Source organism: Boleophthalmus pectinirostris, unplaced genomic scaffold (assembly GCF_026225935.1).
Source record: "Boleophthalmus pectinirostris isolate CB_2022bp ecotype Guang Dong unplaced genomic scaffold, ASM2622593v1 HiC_scaffold_22, whole genome shotgun sequence".
Lineage (NCBI taxonomy): Eukaryota > Metazoa > Chordata > Actinopteri > Gobiiformes > Gobiidae > Boleophthalmus > Boleophthalmus pectinirostris.
This window is the reverse complement of record NW_026571190.1, coordinates 26304917-26324714: the sequence shown is the minus strand read 5'-3', so window position 1 is coordinate 26324714 and position 19798 is coordinate 26304917. Positions and strand designations below refer to the sequence as shown.

General features: G+C 36.3%; 2 protein-coding genes across 2 annotated transcripts; both read left to right on the top strand.

Annotated features, from left to right (window-relative positions):
- The first annotated feature begins 1368 nt into the window (after positions 1 to 1368).
- Positions 1369 to 12656, top strand: ldlrb (low density lipoprotein receptor b). Its single transcript, XM_020938449.2, has 18 exons — positions 1369 to 1547; positions 4009 to 4134; positions 4554 to 4676; positions 4800 to 5174; positions 5764 to 5886; positions 6161 to 6280; positions 6888 to 7010; positions 7087 to 7215; positions 7322 to 7493; positions 8072 to 8299; positions 8384 to 8502; positions 8604 to 8743; positions 9273 to 9414; positions 9841 to 9990; positions 10210 to 10401; positions 10494 to 10571; positions 10646 to 10806; positions 11745 to 12656. The coding sequence occupies exons 1-18, from the start codon at positions 1472 to 1474 to the stop codon at positions 11781 to 11783; spliced, it is 2616 nt and encodes an 871-aa protein (XP_020794108.2). The 5' UTR covers positions 1369 to 1471; the 3' UTR covers positions 11784 to 12656.
- Positions 12657 to 15083: 2427 nt separating this feature from the next.
- On the top strand, positions 15084 to 19423 carry ap1m2 (adaptor related protein complex 1 subunit mu 2). The gene is made up of 12 exons (XM_020938499.2): positions 15084 to 15284; positions 16320 to 16476; positions 16565 to 16632; positions 16694 to 16824; positions 16918 to 17065; positions 17433 to 17559; positions 17634 to 17776; positions 17852 to 17923; positions 18480 to 18638; positions 18719 to 18844; positions 19061 to 19136; positions 19217 to 19423. The coding sequence occupies exons 1-12, from the start codon at positions 15243 to 15245 to the stop codon at positions 19240 to 19242; spliced, it is 1275 nt and encodes a 424-aa protein (XP_020794158.1). The 5' UTR covers positions 15084 to 15242; the 3' UTR covers positions 19243 to 19423.
- Positions 19424 to 19798: the final 375 nt, after the last annotated feature.

Genomic DNA, 19798 nt, shown 5'->3' with positions numbered 1-19798 from the left:
GTCTAGAAATGTTACAAATGTAATGAAGAAATATGTTTACAAGTTTACCATTTAAATAGCTGAAGTAAGAGAGAGAGAGAGATAGTTCCTTTATCATATTTTATTTTCCATCTATGTTTTAATGATATAATACAGCTATCACAATTACAAAACATCCTTGGAACATTCTGATATTTAGTATTAATTGATAAAGAGTTACCCTGATATATTGTTTATCTGTGTACGATTACAACAAGAAATATGTTAAAATATGTAAAAGCACAACACAACAATATCAGGCAAATGTTTCATACATGGTGATACATGAAGGATGAAAATGTGATGATTGGATGACATCTGATGGTTGAACACTATCACACAACACCACACTATCAAACCTCTTTAATGTGTGGTTAATCCTTCTGTACAAGAAAAAGAATCATTACATTATCTGTTTAATGAAGAAACAGAACATATTAGAAAGCAGAACTTGTACCTCTGCCAAGGAACTTCTGTGTCACTCCCTGTACAAGATGTAACAGATGTACAAATCAGCTTTGACTCACTTGAGACTCACTATCAGAGAGTGTAGTAGCTCTTTGCACAACACTCACTCATTTACAAAGACAGACAGATACTAATGACAAGAGCACTTCAACATGCAACCCTGCCACTTCGTCAGGATTCTCCAAATACCTCCCCATACTATGCTGCACCTTTACTCTACACACAATACAAACATACATACAATCAAGCAAGCCCTTTTCTGGACTTCATAAAGGCTTTTTAAATTGAATATCTACCAATTTATCATATAGAATAATAGCCAAGTAGTGCAGCAGGTCCACTAATCCTCCCATTATAGTGTCAGATACAGATGACCAACTATAAATACAACTGGGAACAATAGGATGGAGGCAAGAGGCCATAAGATAGAATTCACACGAACAATACGAATTCAAAACAATTTCTACTACATGCTAAATATATTTAATATGGGGTGTATTTATTTAGGCCTATTATAAATAATTTCCTAAATTCAGAAGGGCCAAAAAAAAAAAAAAAGAAGAAGAAGAAAGAAATAGGCCTGATGGGTGTGTGTATTTGTGTTTTTAGTTTCACTCTTGATATAGTGAAGTGTGCCATTCTAAATTGCATGCTTTCATTACAGACTATTATTTGTAAAGAAACTTTTAATTTAATTTGTAATTCTTAAACATCCAATAATGATACATCAAATTCACAAAGCTTACAGATAAACGAAACGAATACGTACGTGAGCAGAACTCCTCCCCTTGACCAACCAGGGCTTTCATCTAATTTAAAATATCAGACCACTGTTTAGCACCGCCCTCCTGCAGCTTCTAAGTAGAAAACCTTCTTCCTGCCCACAATTTTGTTTTGTCATTCCACTGTGAAACATCGCGGAACTGTCGTAGCTTTTCCCGTCACCCACTCTGGTCTGCGTGGACTTTTTGGCACAGAAGGGACGATGTTTAGGACGCGGAGAGGACTTGGCACGCTCGCCCTTTGCTGCTGCCTGGTGATGCTGTTACAGAGTGTGGCAGGTAAGAAACAAGCTTATGTAGGTGGCTTTGAAGCTGATGATGCACTATTAAACCAGCAGCCAATGTCCAATATAAACTGACAATTGAGTTATAAAGATGTGTATTTATTTATCTGTAATATGTTGTATGTAATTCAACAAACACTGATTATTTTACCTCATTGGTGTACTTGATAATTAAATAAAGCCAAACATGCCTGGTAGCTGCGTGGTTTTCCTATATGTATGAATGGAATCTACGCACGGCGCTCTGATTGGCTACTCGGTTTTCCGGTAAGTGCTGATCAGCCAATCACATTCTCCCATTCTGCCGGCGGCGTTAAGTTTCTATTGAGAGAGAAGTAAGAACAGGCGGCTGTCAGTGATGGGTGTGACTACAATCATCTTCTACGAGGCTGAAGCCCCTCTGATAACAATTTTAACTGCTCAATGATAATAAAAAAGTAGAAAAATTTTAAAAAATAAATAAAAAACAGAAACACAATCCTATGTATCTTATGAGATAATATGGCTTACATTCAAAAATATATATAGCCTTTATAACTATATATTTCTTTGGTGGTTTATAAGATGACAGTAACAGTATATTGACGCTGAATCTGCACAAACTTAATTACAGTGCAAGAGGGAAAAAAAACTAAACAGCAATATTACTTTATTGTGCCATAACCAACCCTTTGAGCAGCTCGGTTATAGATTAACAGGTATTGTATGTCTGAGTCAATAAACACTCCCTGTATGTATGCTTGATAAAAATATGACTGGTGGTGGGCAGCAATGACAAAGCAGAGTAATAATAATAATATAGTGGAATAATATAAATGTTCTCAGTGTAGAGGCTTTTGATTGTAATAGATGTCACACACTGACTGTGACATTTGTCTGCTTTTGTCTAAGTGCTATATTTATCCATTCAATACACGTGAAGGTTGTAAAGCACACACAAAAATGGCCTTAATAGGGCTTATTGCACTTCCTGTAGTGGTGCCCGGTATGCCAGACATTCTTATTCATTACACACAGGCGTGGTTTAATGAATCACACCCTGCAGTCTTGGTCAGAGTTGTTTAGCTTAAGATTGATTAATCAAACAAATTAAAGTAAAGGTAAATGCTTAAGTCAGTTAGACCCTGGAATGAATAATCCTTTGCTCGTTCATGTACAGTGTGGTGGGTTTGACCCATTTACAGTTTCAACCCTTCGACTTTCACTCAGGACTTTAAAGGTCACTGAGGTATGAGCTTTGAACTTTATCTTGCTTTGGAAAATAAGCAGCTTTCCAGTCATTCAGAGAAAATGGGGTTGCTTGTAAAATGGGGCCAGAAGCAGGGGGTGAGTTCTGGTGATCCACACTGAGGAAACCGTGTGTCATCAGCGCATGTGCTCATGATGAGGAACTTCTGGGTTTTCATAAAATGTAATTTACTGTACTACATCAGAAGTTAGTTTTGTGAAATCTTGTTATTTTCACAGTAGGCAGATGGTTGTCATCTTTCACAATGTATGCACACGTGTGTTTCCGTCCATGCTCTACCTTTTGGTTTCTATGGTGACATTGTGGCAAGGATCTGCCTCTCTGGGACCAATCAGAAACTAGTGGTGTGATTGTACAACTCCTCCCTGTGTATTGTCTTAAAGAGATACACTGTCACCTCCTCAGGCCCTAGGTCATACATCACAAAGAACAATGCTCAGGTGTTGGCACACGGCACCAACCTGCTCAACCAGGTGATGACATCACATTACCCGCAAAGCCGGTCCTGGGGCAGGCTCTTCCCTCACATGGATCATTAATTTAGAGTCATTTACTTAAGCTGATAGATACACTATGTGCAGCTTTACTGGGATCAGACTCAGACCCTGAAATGTCTAAAAGTCGCCTTCACCGTGCAAGGTTGTACTAGGGACTAGGGAGTAGGTAATAAAGCAAAAGTTTAGTATCACAATTTCAGTCTGATCATAATTCATGTGCACTTTTAAATTTTTCTATTGCCTTTTAGAGATAATTAAAGTCCTCTGTCTCTTCAGAACAATTCCGTGTAATTATGCAGATCTCACACACAACTGATATGAGAAGTGGAAGTTATTGTTATTGCAGGCTTAAAGATGACTCATTAGTGAAACTTTGTCCTTGTTTTACTATCTACTTTTGATTAAAACAGGATCTAGCTTTGTTCCAGCAGTAAAACAAACATTCTTATCTTAATTTTCACGCCCAATACCAGTGACTATCGCCTTAATACGTCATATGTGTAATTTTTAGTAATATATTAACCTTGCAAGGCCAATGGGTCTGTATGTCAACTCAGGCTTGGGTTACTAGAGCCCATTCATGAATAGTAAAGTGTAATCTGAGCCCTAGTAAAAACCAATAAGTTTGAAGCCCTGTTACGTAAACTCAGTTTGTAAAGAGATGTTAATAATCATCAATAATCAATCTGTGTACATTTTATTGTTGACAGATGCTGCAAACACCTGCCGTGCTAACCAGCTGCAGTGTGATAATGGGAGGTGTATCACCATCAAGTGGATCTGTGACGGAAGAGACGACTGTGGAGACGGCACTGACGAGAGGCCAGCCACATGTGGTGTGTACTTCACTCGGATTAAACTAAAATGAAAATGAATTAAAAGGCATATATTACACTATTTTATTATCTGTTGTAATATTGTTTCCTTTCCAAAAACATACCTGGAGTTGTGTGTTGTTTCATTCATTTAACATTTAACACACAAAGCCTATATATTAAGGCTGAGTTGTTCTCTAAAACACAAAACACAGACTAATAATAAAGAGTTGTTCAAACATGTGTGAATGAAGCAAAACACAACTCCACTTATGTTTTTGAGGTAACCACATTCTAATGTGGCTAAAACTTTACATTTTAAACTTAGTACTGTATTTTACAAATTTCAAAATGACTTCCACTTGGTTAATGGTTGCTCAATTTTATGGCGCTGGTTTGCTGCTTATGACTCATTGACATATTTTATTTTATGATTACAGCAAACAAGACTTGTTCACAATCAGAGTTCAATTGTGGCCCTCCCATGAACCAGTGTATACCAGGTGGCTGGCACTGTGATGGTCAGGCCGACTGCAAGAACGGAGCTGATGAGGAACACTGCTGTATGTTTAGTAATACACTATCTTGCCAATAAATTATTGCAATTATTATATTTTTCCATATATATATTTTTAAAATTTAACTATGGGTTTCATTAAAGTATTTATTTTTATTTGCTTTCACAGCTGCCAAAAAGTGCAAGGACAGTGAGTTCAAATGCGCAAACGGCCAGTGCATATCAAATTCATTTGTGTGTGACAAAGAAGCAGATTGCAGTGACGGTTCAGATGAGGTCTCCTGTCCCAAACCCACATGTGGCCCGAACTCCTTCCAGTGTAACAACTCAGTGTGTGTCCCGTTGCTATGGCGATGTGATGGGGATGCAGACTGTGCCGATGGGTCCGATGAGTGGCCCCAAACATGTGCAGGACAAGACGTGGCGAAGCCAGCACAGTGCGGCTCACACCAGTTCCAGTGTGATGATGGGAAATGCATTCACAGAATATGGCGCTGTGACAACAGCCCAGACTGTGACGATGAATCTGACGAGGTTAATTGCAGTGAGTATTACATAACACATGAAACACATTTTTTAGATATTTGGAATATTTAAGATGTTTTGGCTGTTTCTGCTGATAAAGGCCTAAATTAACATGTACATATTTTGGTATTTTTGGTATAACTGACCAAAAATATTTAATCTATCCAATATATCCCATCTGTGCTAAAACATGAGTTTCCAGTACAACACAAAACTTAATTGATTGTCAAAAAAAATCAGTCTTGTCGAAGTCTAGAACACCACAGCACAGCGTCACTACACCACTCCTAATGCAAAACATTAGTTATTTCTGTTTTAGCTGAAGCTAGTCCTTCCTAACAATAGTTCATTTGTTTAGTGTTGCTGTGGAGATGCTCACAGTGTACTCATATTCAGACTTTTCCATTAATGTCATCAACATTTCCAGGGCTGTGTGATGCTAACTGTAGGTTCAGCTGCTTTTATCTAACTTTAATTTAACACAATCTGACCATAAAGATCTGACTTAGTTTGAACTACAAGAGGTGGTGATGATTTATGAGTTAACATTTAGAATTATCACTGACCAGGGTGTAAAGAGTAACTAATTTCATATTCCCACTCCTTAGCTCGGCCCGCCTGTCACCTGGATGAGTTCCAGTGCACTGATGGTACATGTATCCATGGCAGCCGTCAGTGTAACCGAGTGTTCGACTGCAGCGACCAAAGTGATGAAGCTGGCTGTGAAATAGGTGATTTTTAAATTGCTTCTTAAGCCGTTTTAAGTCTTTCTAATTTAAGAAAGAATACATTAATAAACAGTGACCATGACCATGCTTGTAGTATAAAAACTTACTTGTTTAAAAAAAAAAAAAAAAAGCTTGACAAAGCACATGGTCATCTTCACTGTTAGCTGTTGAGCATCTCTTGTGGAGTTTTAACTTAGAAAGAATCCCTGGAAGCTCTCACTTCAAGAACATATTCATATTTGTATTCTTGTTTAACTAATGTGCGGTTCTGTTGCAGAAAATGACTGTGAGGGCCCCACCAAGTTTAAATGTAAAAATGGGGAGTGCATCAGTGCGGACAAAGTGTGTGACTCAAACACCGACTGCAAGGATGGGTCCGATGAAACAACTGAATGTGGTATGTGTTTTTAATGGATATGTATTTGTCCTGGCTTATGAGTTTATTACTTAAAAGTGTCAGCAATATTATGATCTATTTAGTTATTCACTTTACACATGTTTATGTGCAGTTACAGAGCCTATATTATGCAATTTTCTAATCCTCTCAGGTTATTTCCTCATCAAAAACATAACAGAAAAAATATTGTTTTGTTTGTTTCATTCACACATTTAACATCCTGCATATTTAGGCTGAGTTTTTCTCGCAAACAACAGCAAACACTCTAAGACAGGAGCTGCTCCATTGTGTTTTTAAATTCCATACACCTTCACTAGAATCATTTGAAAATTTGCAGCCCTGGAATTTCCATCTCTTCTAAAGGAAAGGTAAAAAGTAGCTGTTAACTTGAGCTTCCGCTTCAAGGTGAAACAGCATTTTGAGCTCGGGAGATGATGTTGATAATAAATAATAAAGCGTTTCTTAAACATGAGTGATTGAAACAAAACACAAATACAAGTATGTTTTTGATGACATTCTAACATGACTTAAAGCTCACAATAATCAATTTGATATAAATATATTATTGCATTACAACAAATAAAAAAGTGTGTGCTGATTTCCATAGGTTTAAATGAATGCTCTGATGGAAATGGTGGCTGTTCCCAAATATGCAACGATTTGAGTCTTGGATTCAACTGTTCCTGTGCAACAGGATACAGACTAAAGGCAGATAAGAAGACATGTGAAGGTATAGAGTCAAAGCCATGTGTTTTTATTTGAGAAAAAGACCTTTGTCCAACCAGTAGTTTATGCTTCAATTGCAGATATTGACGAGTGCGCTATGCCAGACACTTGTAGTCAAATCTGTATCAACTTTGACGGTGGCTACAGATGTGACTGTAAGCAGGGCTATGAGATCGACCCCGCGACAGGCACATGCAAAGCTGGGTCAGGTATGGCTTGACTTATTTGCCTACGCTAAACATGATTTCCTTGTTTAAAAACAAAACAAAACTGAAAAAAAAAAACTCACAAACCGGCTCTGCTGCTTTTATCCAGGATCTGCCCCCATGTTGTACTTCACCAGCAGACATGAGCTGAGGGTGATGACAGTGGACCGCAGTGAATACATACGCCTCATCCCAGAACTCAAGAATGCAGTCGCTCTGGATGTGAACATACCAACAAAGACCATCTTTTGGTCCGATCTCTCTCTAAAAAAGATATACAGGTAAACACATTTCAACTATATCAACTATATCACTTAGCTGGTATGAACCATTATGACGACTGTAGGTGAATTGAGAACGGCAGTTAGAGGGTTAGTTATATGGCAATAACTCAACATTTTTATCACAAGACTGAAGTATTAAAACCAGGACAAATGCTAGATAGAGATTGACCTATATGGGTTTTTTCATGGCTGATACAGTTTTTTGTTTAAAATCCGGAAAAAAACATTGGCTGATAAGCTCTGCCGATATTTTTGGGCCAATATATATGATAGATTTTGATTGTTTTCTCCAAATTATATAGTTTAAATTGACTACAAACTCACCCACAGTCCCTTTGACCACATATCTATAAGAGAGCTGTGTAGTCATGTCTTTGCACTTAAGTGTTAAAATAAAGATGGAGATTTAAGGGCGATAGTCAAAAAATATATATATTTATGCATCTCTCTCATGTATTAAAAGTATTTACTATAATGCACATGGCCATTATTTCATTTTGCATTTGTTATTCATTATATTATCATTATATTAATTATCATATTATTAATCATAACAAAACCTTTTTTTCCCACAGCACAAATGTAGATACTGCGGGTAACTCCTCCACCCACACTGTAGTGATTGGGAGTGGGATTGAAGCCCCAGAGGGAATTGCAGTAGACTGGATCCATGGGAACATTTACTGGACGGACAGTGAGCTGAAAACTATTTCCGTGGCAACAACTGACGGAAGCAAGAGAAAGTCCCTGATCTCTGAAAATTTAGAAAAGCCCAGAGCCATCACAGTGGACCCTGTCAATAAGTAAGTATATTTGCTTGTGCATTAGCCTTTAAGGTACTTTTTGTTTTTTTTACATTGTGTTAATAATGTGTGTGTTATGTTTAGCTTCATGTACTGGACGGACTGGGGTGAGCAAGCTAAAATTGAGAAGAGTGGACTGAATGGTGCTGACCGCGTTGCCATAGTGACGGACAATATTATGTGGCCCAATGGCATCACTCTTGGTAAATACAAGCACATTAGCTGGAGTGGCTGTTATCCAATGGACGTGCATAATGAGCACACAGCCAATTATTCTCCTTTCAATCTCTGTATCTCCAAACAGACATGGTTAATCAGCGCTTGTATTGGGTCGACTCCAAGATGCACACTCTCTCCAGTGTAGATGTCAGCGGAGGCTCCCGGCATACACTTGTTGTCAGTGAGAAGCACCTCACCCATCCCGTGTCTCTGGCAGTTTTTGAGGTTAGTATTACACAAAGTAAAAGTAATTTTAGTAATTTTAAGTATCTGTACATCACTTAAGTACATTTTGAAGTGGATACTTTTTACTTTTACTTCACTATATTTGAGAAGAGGTATCTGTACTTTCTATTCCTCCACATTTTTGAACAAACCTAAAAAGTGAAAGTGAAAAGGCTGAGAGGTTTATTTTTAACATGTTCATTGTTTGAGCAAACAAAGAAGAAAATTCAGCACAAATCTTTATCAAAAACATTACGTTTGAAGCTTTATTAGATCTCAAAATTTGTGCATAATGCTTTTACCTTTTACTCTTTATGTGCATTTTACACAGGTTTACCTTACTTTACTTTACTTGCTCCAGTATCTGTACTTTTACTTATGTACTCAAAATTTAGTACTTCTTCCACCGCTGGTATTACATTTGAATTTATTAGGCTTACATCTATTATATTTATATGTTACTCATGAATATTCTTTGAAATTCCAGGATATGTGGTATTGAAAATCTGTATTATTTTATTTTTTGTAGGAGAAAGTGTTCTGGACTGACACTGGAAACGGTGCTGTCTACAGTGCCAATCGTTTGACTGGTGGAGACATCACAGAGCTGGCCAAAGATCTGAACCATCCCGAAGACATTATTGTGTATCACAAGCTCAAGCAGACCAACGGTATATTCATCTCTGGATATATATAGTGTGTTCACTCCACAAAAATCCCCCTCATGGCCTAAATTTGAGATATTCAGCTTCTCCCTTGTTCATGATTAGTTTATGGGATTTTAACAATGTATTTTGCACTGATAATGCTTTTATAACTTCAACCAGACCACTAGCTGTATGTTATTTATTGTTATAGTTGAGAAAACAATATTATCTGAATAGGAAGTGTCATGCACCTTCCTAGCAACGCATGAATTTTATAGCTTCTTCACATGCCTGTACTGCAGGTCATGTGGCCTTTGTGGGTTAATTTACAGCCAGTTCTTATGTACCCTGTAACTTTTTAACTAAAATAATCTTTATGGCTTCTGATAACTTTAAACATACTTCAATGACATTCAAACAATAACATTATACATTTTCCTTTCTTTGTAGGAACAAACTGGTGCCAAATGAACAGCAGCAGAAATGGAGGCTGTGAGTTCCTCTGTCTCCCTGCCCCTCGCATTAACAGCCGCTCCCCCCAGTACACATGTGCATGTCCTGATCACATGACCTTGGCTGCCGGTAACAGGAAGTGTGTTGGTAAGAATAATTAATAATTAAACAATAAACTGTCAAAATGTAAATCATGTTTTACCTTATCCAATCCAACTTTATTTATATAGCACTATTTTAAATAAACAAGAGAATTTCAAAGTGCTGCATATCAAAAATTAACTCTAAAAAGTCAGGAACTAAATAAAAATGATTAAAAATAATAAAATCAATGAATAAAAATAATAAAATCTATTAATTTTACAGGTCCAGTTAACCCTCCTGTGACCACCGCTGCACCACCAGCTAAAGTGCCCACCACTCAAGCTCCACCTCAGCCTACTACTACTACTACTACTACAACCACAACCACAACTACTTCTACAACTACTACTTCAACTGCAGCTCCACCGCAAACTACAACTTCAAAGACACCTAAGCTACTCGCAACTGAACACGGTACAAGATACTTTTCATTTTCAGTGATAAAATGAAATATTGCTTGTGGTTTATTTATTTATTTATTTATTTTGTGTTTTCTGCTTGATCAGTGAATAACAAATTGTCTGGAACGCCCACTGAAGATGAGTCCTCCCATCCTATTGCTGTTTACATTGTTGTACCCATTTGTAAGTTATGATTTTAAAATGGCAATTTACAATCTGTTAAAATCACCCCACTAACTGTTGTGTTTTCTTTGTAGTGGTCATGTCACTGTTAATCTTTGGTGCTGTGTTGCTGTGGAGAAACTGGCGTCTAAAGAACACCAATACTATCCACTTCGTCAACCCAGTGTATCAGAAAACTACCGAGGACGAGGTGCACATTTGTCAAAACACTTCACAGGGCTACGTCTATCCCGAGGTAAAGTTGCCTGATTTCTTTATACCTGAAGGTGCACTGTTACTTTTCTGGTAGGGGTCCTGTTACCTGCTTCACTCCATGGAGACACTGCGTAGAATGTTCCACAGTATGGTGTTACGCTTATTTATCTCTACGGAGTCAGGGCAAAGTTAGATGTCAGATCTGTGGAGAGGCGAGCTCTACAGAAGATCATTTGTTTCATTTGATTTTGAATTTTACATACCACTGAATTTCTCACTTTGAATTTTTTAACTCTGAAAAAAGATGTTTGAATTATTTTTATTCTGAATTTTAATTGCAGAAATTTTAAGTATACTTTTTCAGTATGTTTCAAATTCAAAATAAAAATTTCCCCTTTTAAATATTCAGAACATAGTATTTTCTAGCCCTCAAATTGGCCGTTCACATCTGTGTGTGGGGTTTACGCTTAAGGAATAAAAAGACGAGATTTTGATTAAGCTAATTCTGATCCTGCTTGTTATAAAGTTAGCTCACATCACTTTGTATCGATTGCTTCTGCCTTGGCATCTTGGATTTTTGCTGCAATTTTTTTTTACTGCAAATTTTACACTCGTAATTTTGACTGTTGAATTTGTGGGCTTGAAAATATTTGTGCTCAATATTTAAAATTAGTTTTTTTTTCATAGTGAATTTTGAACACTTAAAATTTCAACAACTAAAATTCTGAAAAAAAAAAAAATTCAAAGTGAGAAATTTGAGAAATTCTATGGTATTTAAAATTCAGCAACAAAAAATTGGAACTGAGTAAAAGCAAGATGAATATGTTTAAGGCCATATCAGGAGATTCCAGACAAAACAATAACATCTCCATAGAGACAAGCAAGTGGCACACTCTCCACCAGAAATGTTACACAGTGCACCTTTAATTATACTTACAGGTATTTAGAACTGTTGCTAATTTTGTTGTTTTTACGCAGAGGACAATGCTGAGTATGGAAGACATGGATGTTGCGTGATGGCAACGCTGTATGAAGGTCTCAGTGGTTACAAATGAAGAAGCCAAGCCATTTTCTTCTAGTGCTGCTTAAAAAGGAAGAAAGTTCCGTGCAAGCTGACCTCATTCTACAGGCTTATGCTTCTGATGTCAATACTGTCTAAACCAAAAACAAACTGAAGAAAAGACACTTGGGGCTGTTTTAAGGAGAAGATGTGCAATTTTGTTTTATGATGAAGGCCAATGTCAGGAAACTGTTTCAACGTTTAACTTTTCCGGTGGAGGGTCTGTCAAATGGAGGTTAACCTGTCCATGAAAGTGTTATGTCTTTGCTTTACCAGGAATGTTTCACAGTGTGGCTTTAAACCTTTTGGTTGTCATGGAGACCAATCCAGACTAAGTTACAGGTCAGATCTCTGGAGATGCAATCCCACTCAGACCTTTTTTTGGTATATTTGAGCTACAAAACCACCTACATTTTAACAGATGTAAGGAAGAGCTGTTTAATGTCATACTGTGAAACATTCCACAAAGAGTAATGACATATATACATATATATGTAAAAACAACCAGGTGACTGACCCTCAACAAAAAAGTTACATTTTAAGATATTTATTAACATTTTGTTGCTCTTGTTCAGCTGGTTTCACTCAAAAAGCCTTATGCAAGTCTCACTGTTGTGTGCCTTCAATACTGCACTCCACAATCTTAATGAGCCGACCTGTTACTACCTTTACAATCTTCGTACGGGAACAAGCCATTTTGAGTGACTTTTTTTATGTCTATATAATTTTGGTGGAGTTAAACCTAATCTGTTTACTGTTGAATGGCTGCTGCTTGGACCAGAATGAAGAATGGCGAATATTTGAAGAAACTGTACTGAATATATATATATATATATATATATATATATATATATATATATATATATATATATATATATATATATATATATATATATATATATATATATATATATATATATATATATATATATATATATATATATATATATATATATATATATATATATATATATATATATATATATATATATATATATATATATATATATATATATATATATATATATATATATATATATATATATATATATATATATATATATATATATATATATATATATATATATATATATATATATATATATATATATATATATATATATATATATATATATATATATATAATATATATATATATATATATATATATATATATATATATATATATATATATATATATATATATATATATATATATATATATATATATATATATGGTATTTGCAATTCTATATATCACTGTAAATAATATGTATATATATTGTAAACTTGCTTTGAGATGTGGCCTTTTATATTTGTAATCAAAATAAGATGTAAATAGTTTTGTTATTTATTAAATTTGTTCTGTTTACACTTGTACATGAAGATGCACTAAACTGTGCCTGCACAACATATTTAAGTTCACCAGTTTATATGTACTACTGCAGGGCTATTCCGATTACTCTCACACAGCTCATTTTAGCATTGTGTACATTCATTGACAATCTATTTATTTTGTGCTAAGATTTAAGCTGTCCACGTTACCTTGGCACAATTCATTCTGCTGTTTTGTGTTGTATCTTTTGTGGAAATAAAATGTCATTGAATTTGAGCCTCTTTCATAACATTTGGTTAGTTCAATACATGCTATGAATAATTTACGTCTACTGCAGCACACTCCATTACAAATACATGTGGGTCATTTCAGTTATTTTGACAAAGGCTGATTTTACACATGCAAGCACGACAACACAGATTTTTATTTGATATGAATGACCCATTGTTGAAACTACACACTCCAGGGCTCCTCTGGGAGGATGAGGCATCTTGTTGAGCCGGTATTGACACATTCCATTAAAATTCATTCCACCCACTTGGAAGTGTGCACTTTGACAATTTGTCAAATAGACGCATTCTAAGTACTTTGTTTACCCCCCTTGTGTATCATAGTCTGTTCATGAGCTACCCCCATGAGGCAAAGGATGATACTCTAAGCACCTGAGTGACACAAGACACCTGTTGCAACGCTGCCTGCTCCACTCACCACTCAATTTACATTTGCACATCCACCTCGTCTCATTGGCCAGATGGTAAACGAAAGGTGGAGTTGTACCTCACACCACTGAGACGTAAGCAAAAAGGAGTGGCCATACCAAATTGCCAAAGGAGTTGATGGATATAGGATAAATATTCCCCTGTCAGGTTACCAAAGTGTGCCCATGATAAAGCAAAGACAATGGGCTGTTCACCCAACAACGTGAGGCCAAACAAACAAAGACCAGAGTCCCTGAACCAAACTACAAAGGAGTTAAGCTGGAAAAAGGCCAAAGGATGCAGCAGATACTCATGGCAGAGTTGTGCAAGTATAAGTGGACATTTCTCTGCGGGATGTCATATGTCAGAAATTCTTGTCTTAGTGCATCACAAAACGTCTCACCAGTATCTGTTTCTGTAGATCCAGAACTGAAGAAGCAGATTGGATGAGCTATGAAATGTCTTCAGTCAAACATTTTTGTCCAGTTGACAGAATTTAATTTCTCTTTTTTTTTTTGTAGATACTGCATACTGAGCTTGGCCTTTGTGACCCTGAGAGCAGCAACTCACATAAATTGATACAGTTAGAGATATTGTGTTTAAACCTATAAAACTATTCCATTTACACTGTGGACTGTGAACAAAAAGTATTTGATAGAGTTCTATTTGGGTTCTATTTGGTGCATTGCATGTTAAATGTGATTTTTTGTGCTGTGTTAGATTTAACTGCATTATAACACGAAAAACACATGCTCTTCACCAGGGTTTACAACTGTTATTACTGATTATTTTAATCAGTTTATCACTCCACATGGCTGATAAGAAGCTATGTAAAGGAGAACTAAATCTGAGCAACAGGGTTTGTATGTTCATGTGCTTGAGCTTTATGGATTAAAGAACACAAACGCACGTGACTAGTGACAGGCATGCAGGAGAAAGAAAGTCTTTAACAATGCAGAGCTTCTTCAAATATTATCCATTATATTGTTATACCTTAGGCCTACAAGTTACATTAGCTGGCCCAATTTCATTTGTAAATAAAAGTCGCACGCCTATGGACAATCCCCTCACAAGCAAAAGCAAAACGACCGTTTGCCTTATTTCATTTCTGGATCTCTGCTGCCCCATTGTGGGTAAACTGGGTATTACACCACTTGTTCAGGTGAGCTGTCCTTTGGTGAATGTTTTACCTGGGCGTCGTGACGTCACCGCTGCTTCAGGAACAGACGCCCTAGACCCTGCGCGATACTTACGGAAGTTACGGATAAATAATAATAGTATATAATATATGGATACATTATATACTCTTACTGAAAGTTCTGAGTGAAGGTTAATTCATCGATTTCTAAACGTGCGGACTGTGGACACATTCTGCAAACACGATGTCTGCCTCAGCTATTTTTGTGCTGGACCTGAAGGGGAAGGTAACGCACTTGCTACCTGACGACGCACGAATAATGTTTAGCTGATATTTTGTAGTACTTTGTGTCACTTTGGAAGGATTGTTTGTATCATTTGGCTGTAATATTTAAATGTTGTTTTAACTTTAAACTTTAATGACTCTGCTCTCTGCCTGTTAAACATTAATCAGCTCAGTGCGTCAGTTTCATTCATTGGTCGTTTTTTAATGTCTACTTCCGGTCTGCCTACTTTTAACACAAAATATATAGTTTTTCATGGCCCTTTACTGTAGATGCTTGAGCTTATCATTAACTCTGTAGCTTACCACACAATTATTAACTAATGAACCACCACGTGGTACAATTTATTACACGCCTATAGGCCTACGTGACGCATATAAACACACAAAGATAATTTGTTGGCAACATGGCTTCCAGTTGACCTTTTCTCGGGCATATTTCAGCATGTAGTCATCCTCTGGTGATACTTTTTTAAAAAGCAATCATAGACAACCAGCAAAAAGCACTGTTTGACAAAGGAAGGTGGTTTAAACAAAGGAGGTCTTTGTGGCTGAAGTAAACAGAAACTGTAGACTTCAGTGCCATTATGTCAGCTGTTATTACTATGTTATTATGCTTAGCGATGGGAAGAATACTTAGTTAATTACACTATACTGAATATCTGAATGTATTTTGTAATGTATTCCAAAAATACTATAGCTGCATTATATTATATTGTAAAGAAAAAAAAAATAGACAAATGACATAATTACAGACAGCTTTATTTTATGTTGCTCTGTTTGTTATCCTTTAATTTATGCCTTATTAAGATGAAAATTGCACATGCATTCACCAAAAGAGCTGTGTTCTCTTTTTTCCTTACTAATACTGTGGCATTCAAAGCCTTTTAATTCAGAAAAGTGACTGTATTCTGAATACCACCAAATGAAAAAGTAACTGTACCAGAATACAGGGACTCAGAGGTGTTCAATTACTTCCCAACACTGATTATGCCTTTGTGTAGACTTAAAGCTTCATTGTTTTTTTCACTGTAAACAGGTGCTGATCTGCAGAAACTACAAAGGAGATGTGGATATGGCTGAGATTGACCACTTCATACCATTACTCATGCAGCATGAAGAGGAAGGGCTCCTCTGTCCGGTGCTGTCACATGGAAACGTTCACTTTATGTGGATCAAACACACCAATCTCTACTGTATCCTCTTTTATGAACATCTTAAGAATAATTTAACATTTAGGGAGAAAGAAAATTTGCAAATGTTCACCTTAACATGGTCTGCCAGTGGTGGCTACAACAAACAAAAACTCCAACGCCTCCCTTGTGTATTCATTTCTCTACAAACTCGTTGAGGTAAGTCATGCTGCGTGACTGTTGTCAGAAGCAATTAGACTCATTATTGTGCAATCTGTAGGTGTTCACAGAGTACTTTAAAGAACTGGAAGAGGAGAGCATTCAGGACAATTTTGTGGTTGTGTACGAGCTTCTGGATGAGCTGATGGATTTTGGCTTCCCACAGACGACTGACAGCAAAATACTACAGGAGTGAGTAACACGGATGAAAACAAATAACAAATTATGGTTTAAACTAGAAATGACATGCCTAATTCATTTAACTCCGTTGTGTCTACATTTCAGATATATTACACAAGAAGGTGCAAAGCTTGAGGTTGCAAAGAGCAAAGTTCCTACTACTGTCACTAATGCAGTCTCTTGGAGGTCGGAGGGCATAAAATACAAAAAGAATGAGGTGTTTATTGATGTCATCGAATCCATCAATGTACTGGTAAGTATTGGTACAAAAATAAACTACCTACATAAAATATCTTTTTTATGGTGAAAAATGTCAAATAGGAAACAGGAAATATGTGAATAGGCCTACTTTCTATTGTAGATGCTCTAATTGTGGGATTCAGTTGCTTGTTTTGTAGCAAATTTGCAATTGCTGTTGCAACATTTTTAGATTTTAATTTCTTTGAATAATCTCTGAAATGTAAAACCATCCATCTGAGCCACGTAATTTTGCTATACAACTTGGATATACAATGACAAATAAAGAACTATAGACTCTTTGTGTACTTGAATCTAGCAGGGATCATATTTTCATTTTTAATTGTTAACATATTATGATATTGTTCCATTGATTTGTTTAGGTGAATGCAAATGGCAGTGTGATGAGCAGTGACATTGTGGGCAGCATCAAACTAAAGACCATGTTGTCTGGGATGCCTGAGCTAAGGCTAGGGCTCAATGACAGAGTGCTTTTTGCCTTGACTGGACGTAAGTTGTTTCCACCCTGGTCTTATGTATGCAGTGGTATTTTAATTATGGTTTAATGATTTGTTTGTTGACAGGAGACAAAGGAAAGACTGTGATGATGGAAGATGTGAAGTTTCACCAGTGTGTGCGACTGTCACGGTTTGAAAGTGACCGCACAATTTCCTTTATTCCTCCAGATGGAGAGTCTGAACTTATGTCCTACCGCATTAATACACATGTTAGTTCAATTCAATTTTTTACAACTATGGGTATTCAAAATATTACAACCGTATAATAGTAATTTTCATTTCAGGTGAAGCCATTAATATGGATTGAATCAGTCATTGAAAAGTTTTCTCACAGTAGAGTGGAAATCATGGTCAAGGTACAGTCAATTCTCAGTTTTTTATTACAGAAATAAAAAAAAGAAAATATAGAAAAAAATCTAATAGTCCCGTATTGTGTGTAACAGTCAGTGGTGGAAGGTAATGAAGTAAAAGTAGTAAAATACTTTATACATTTTAGGTATCTAAATATACTCCACTATATTTGAGAGATAGTATCTCTACTTTCTACTGAACTACATTTTTGAAACAGAACTAAAAAGTAGACGTATTGCTGTTGAAAGGGCCGAGGAGTTTATTTTTAATACATTCATAATTTGAGGAAACAAAAATAAACTCATAAAAACAGGTAAAAAAAAAAGCCAAATGAGTCGGTTGTTTCTACTGAACAAAATTCAGCACAAATCTTAATCAAAATAAATACATTTGAAGCCTTATAGCTCAAAATATGGACAAAATACTTTTTTATTTTTTTAAACAGACACTTTTACTTAAGTTGCTTTTTTCATGTGATACATTTACTTGAATATTTTTTTGCTTATCTGTATTAGCACATCTTCCACCACTGGTAAAAGTTTATGTTTTTGTGTTTTATAGGCAAAGGGACAGTTTAAAAAGCAGTCCGTTGCAAACAATGTGGAGGTCAGGGTACCAGTACCAAGTGACGCTGACTCACCCAAGTTTAAAACCAGCACAGGAAACGCCAAATATGTCCCAGAGAAGAATCTGGTGGTTTGGACCATCAAGTCTTTTCCTGTAAGTGAGACATAAATTGATTTGATAATATGCACAACAATGTAGCTTTAATTCACTGTACACGCTTTTGTATTATTTAGGGGGGCAAGGAGTTCCTGATGAGAGCCCATTTTGGTCTGCCCAGTGTGGAGAATGATGAGCTTGAAGGCAAACCTCCCATAACAGTGAAATTTGAAATCCCCTACTTTACAGTGTCAGGAATACAGGTAGCCCTCTTCTGTTGCCATTTTTATTTAGGTTCTGCATTTGCACACAGTAGTTACAGGAGTTGGGCTTTGGTAAAAATAATGAAAAAAAAAAAGAGGAATGAGAAATACGCAGTGTCATAAGTTCAACAATATGTTTTGTTTATCTTTGGGGTGTAGATTGTGGGAAGGGCAGAAGACTATTATTTTATATGCGCATTGTTTTTTTGCTTGCAGGTCAGATACATGAAGATTATAGAAAAGAGTGGCTATCAGGCTTTACCATGGGTTCGTTACATCACACAAAGTGGAGGTATGATTAAATAAGTAATCTACTACAGCAAAATAACCAAAAAATATTCTGTACTAATGTTATATTTTATTCTTTTCTAGATTATCAGTTGCGGACAAATGTGTAGAATTACTGTAATGAATCTACACCTAAATCGCCTTTGGCCCCTGCACTATAGAATGAAGAACTGAATTAAAAGAATGTCTTTATATTTCATTTCACTGCTCTATGTGTGTACGTTTATTGCAGTTTGATTTTAATAGTAATAGACCTATTGGAATGTAGGAAAACAAATATTTCACATCTAATTATGTGTATTATTGTAAATTTTATGTGATTGTATGTGTTTGTGCATGTGTAAAAACACCATAAAGCTCTTTTTCTAACATTGTAGTCATTCTTGCTGTAACATAACATCAGAGTATGTAAATTCCGCCCAAATGAAGCGCACACCCGCCTTTTTTCCACGTCTGGCTCAGGGGACCTAAAACCAAAGGTCAGAAATGTGAATGAGCTGCCTTTGAAGACTTCAACGTATATGAATCGCCCGCTTTCTGCGCTGCGCGCTCTGATTGGTGCAGAGCTGCTGTTGCCACAGTGATAGTGTAGAACCCGAGTTGTAGCCCCGCCTTATTAACCAAATATGGAGAAACAACGCCCCCCAGGCGAGCTGTGATTGGTCA

Coding starts and splice junctions, on each gene's coding strand:
- ap1m2 (XM_020938499.2), top strand. CDS start 15,243: ATGTCTGCCTCAGCTATTTTTGTGCTGGACCTGAAGGGGAAG. Junction 15,285..16,319: donor TGCTGGACCTGAAGGGGAAG/GTAACGCACTTG, acceptor CACTGTAAACAG/GTGCTGATCTGCAGAAACTA. Junction 17,066..17,432: donor TCGAATCCATCAATGTACTG/GTAAGTATTGGT, acceptor TGATTTGTTTAG/GTGAATGCAAATGGCAGTGT.
- ldlrb (XM_020938449.2), top strand. CDS start 1,472: ATGTTTAGGACGCGGAGAGGACTTGGCACGCTCGCCCTTTGCTGCTGC. Junction 4,135..4,553: donor CGAGAGGCCAGCCACATGTG/GTGTGTACTTCA, acceptor TTATGATTACAG/CAAACAAGACTTGTTCACAA. Junction 10,807..11,744: donor AGGGCTACGTCTATCCCGAG/GTAAAGTTGCCT, acceptor GTTTTTACGCAG/AGGACAATGCTGAGTATGGA.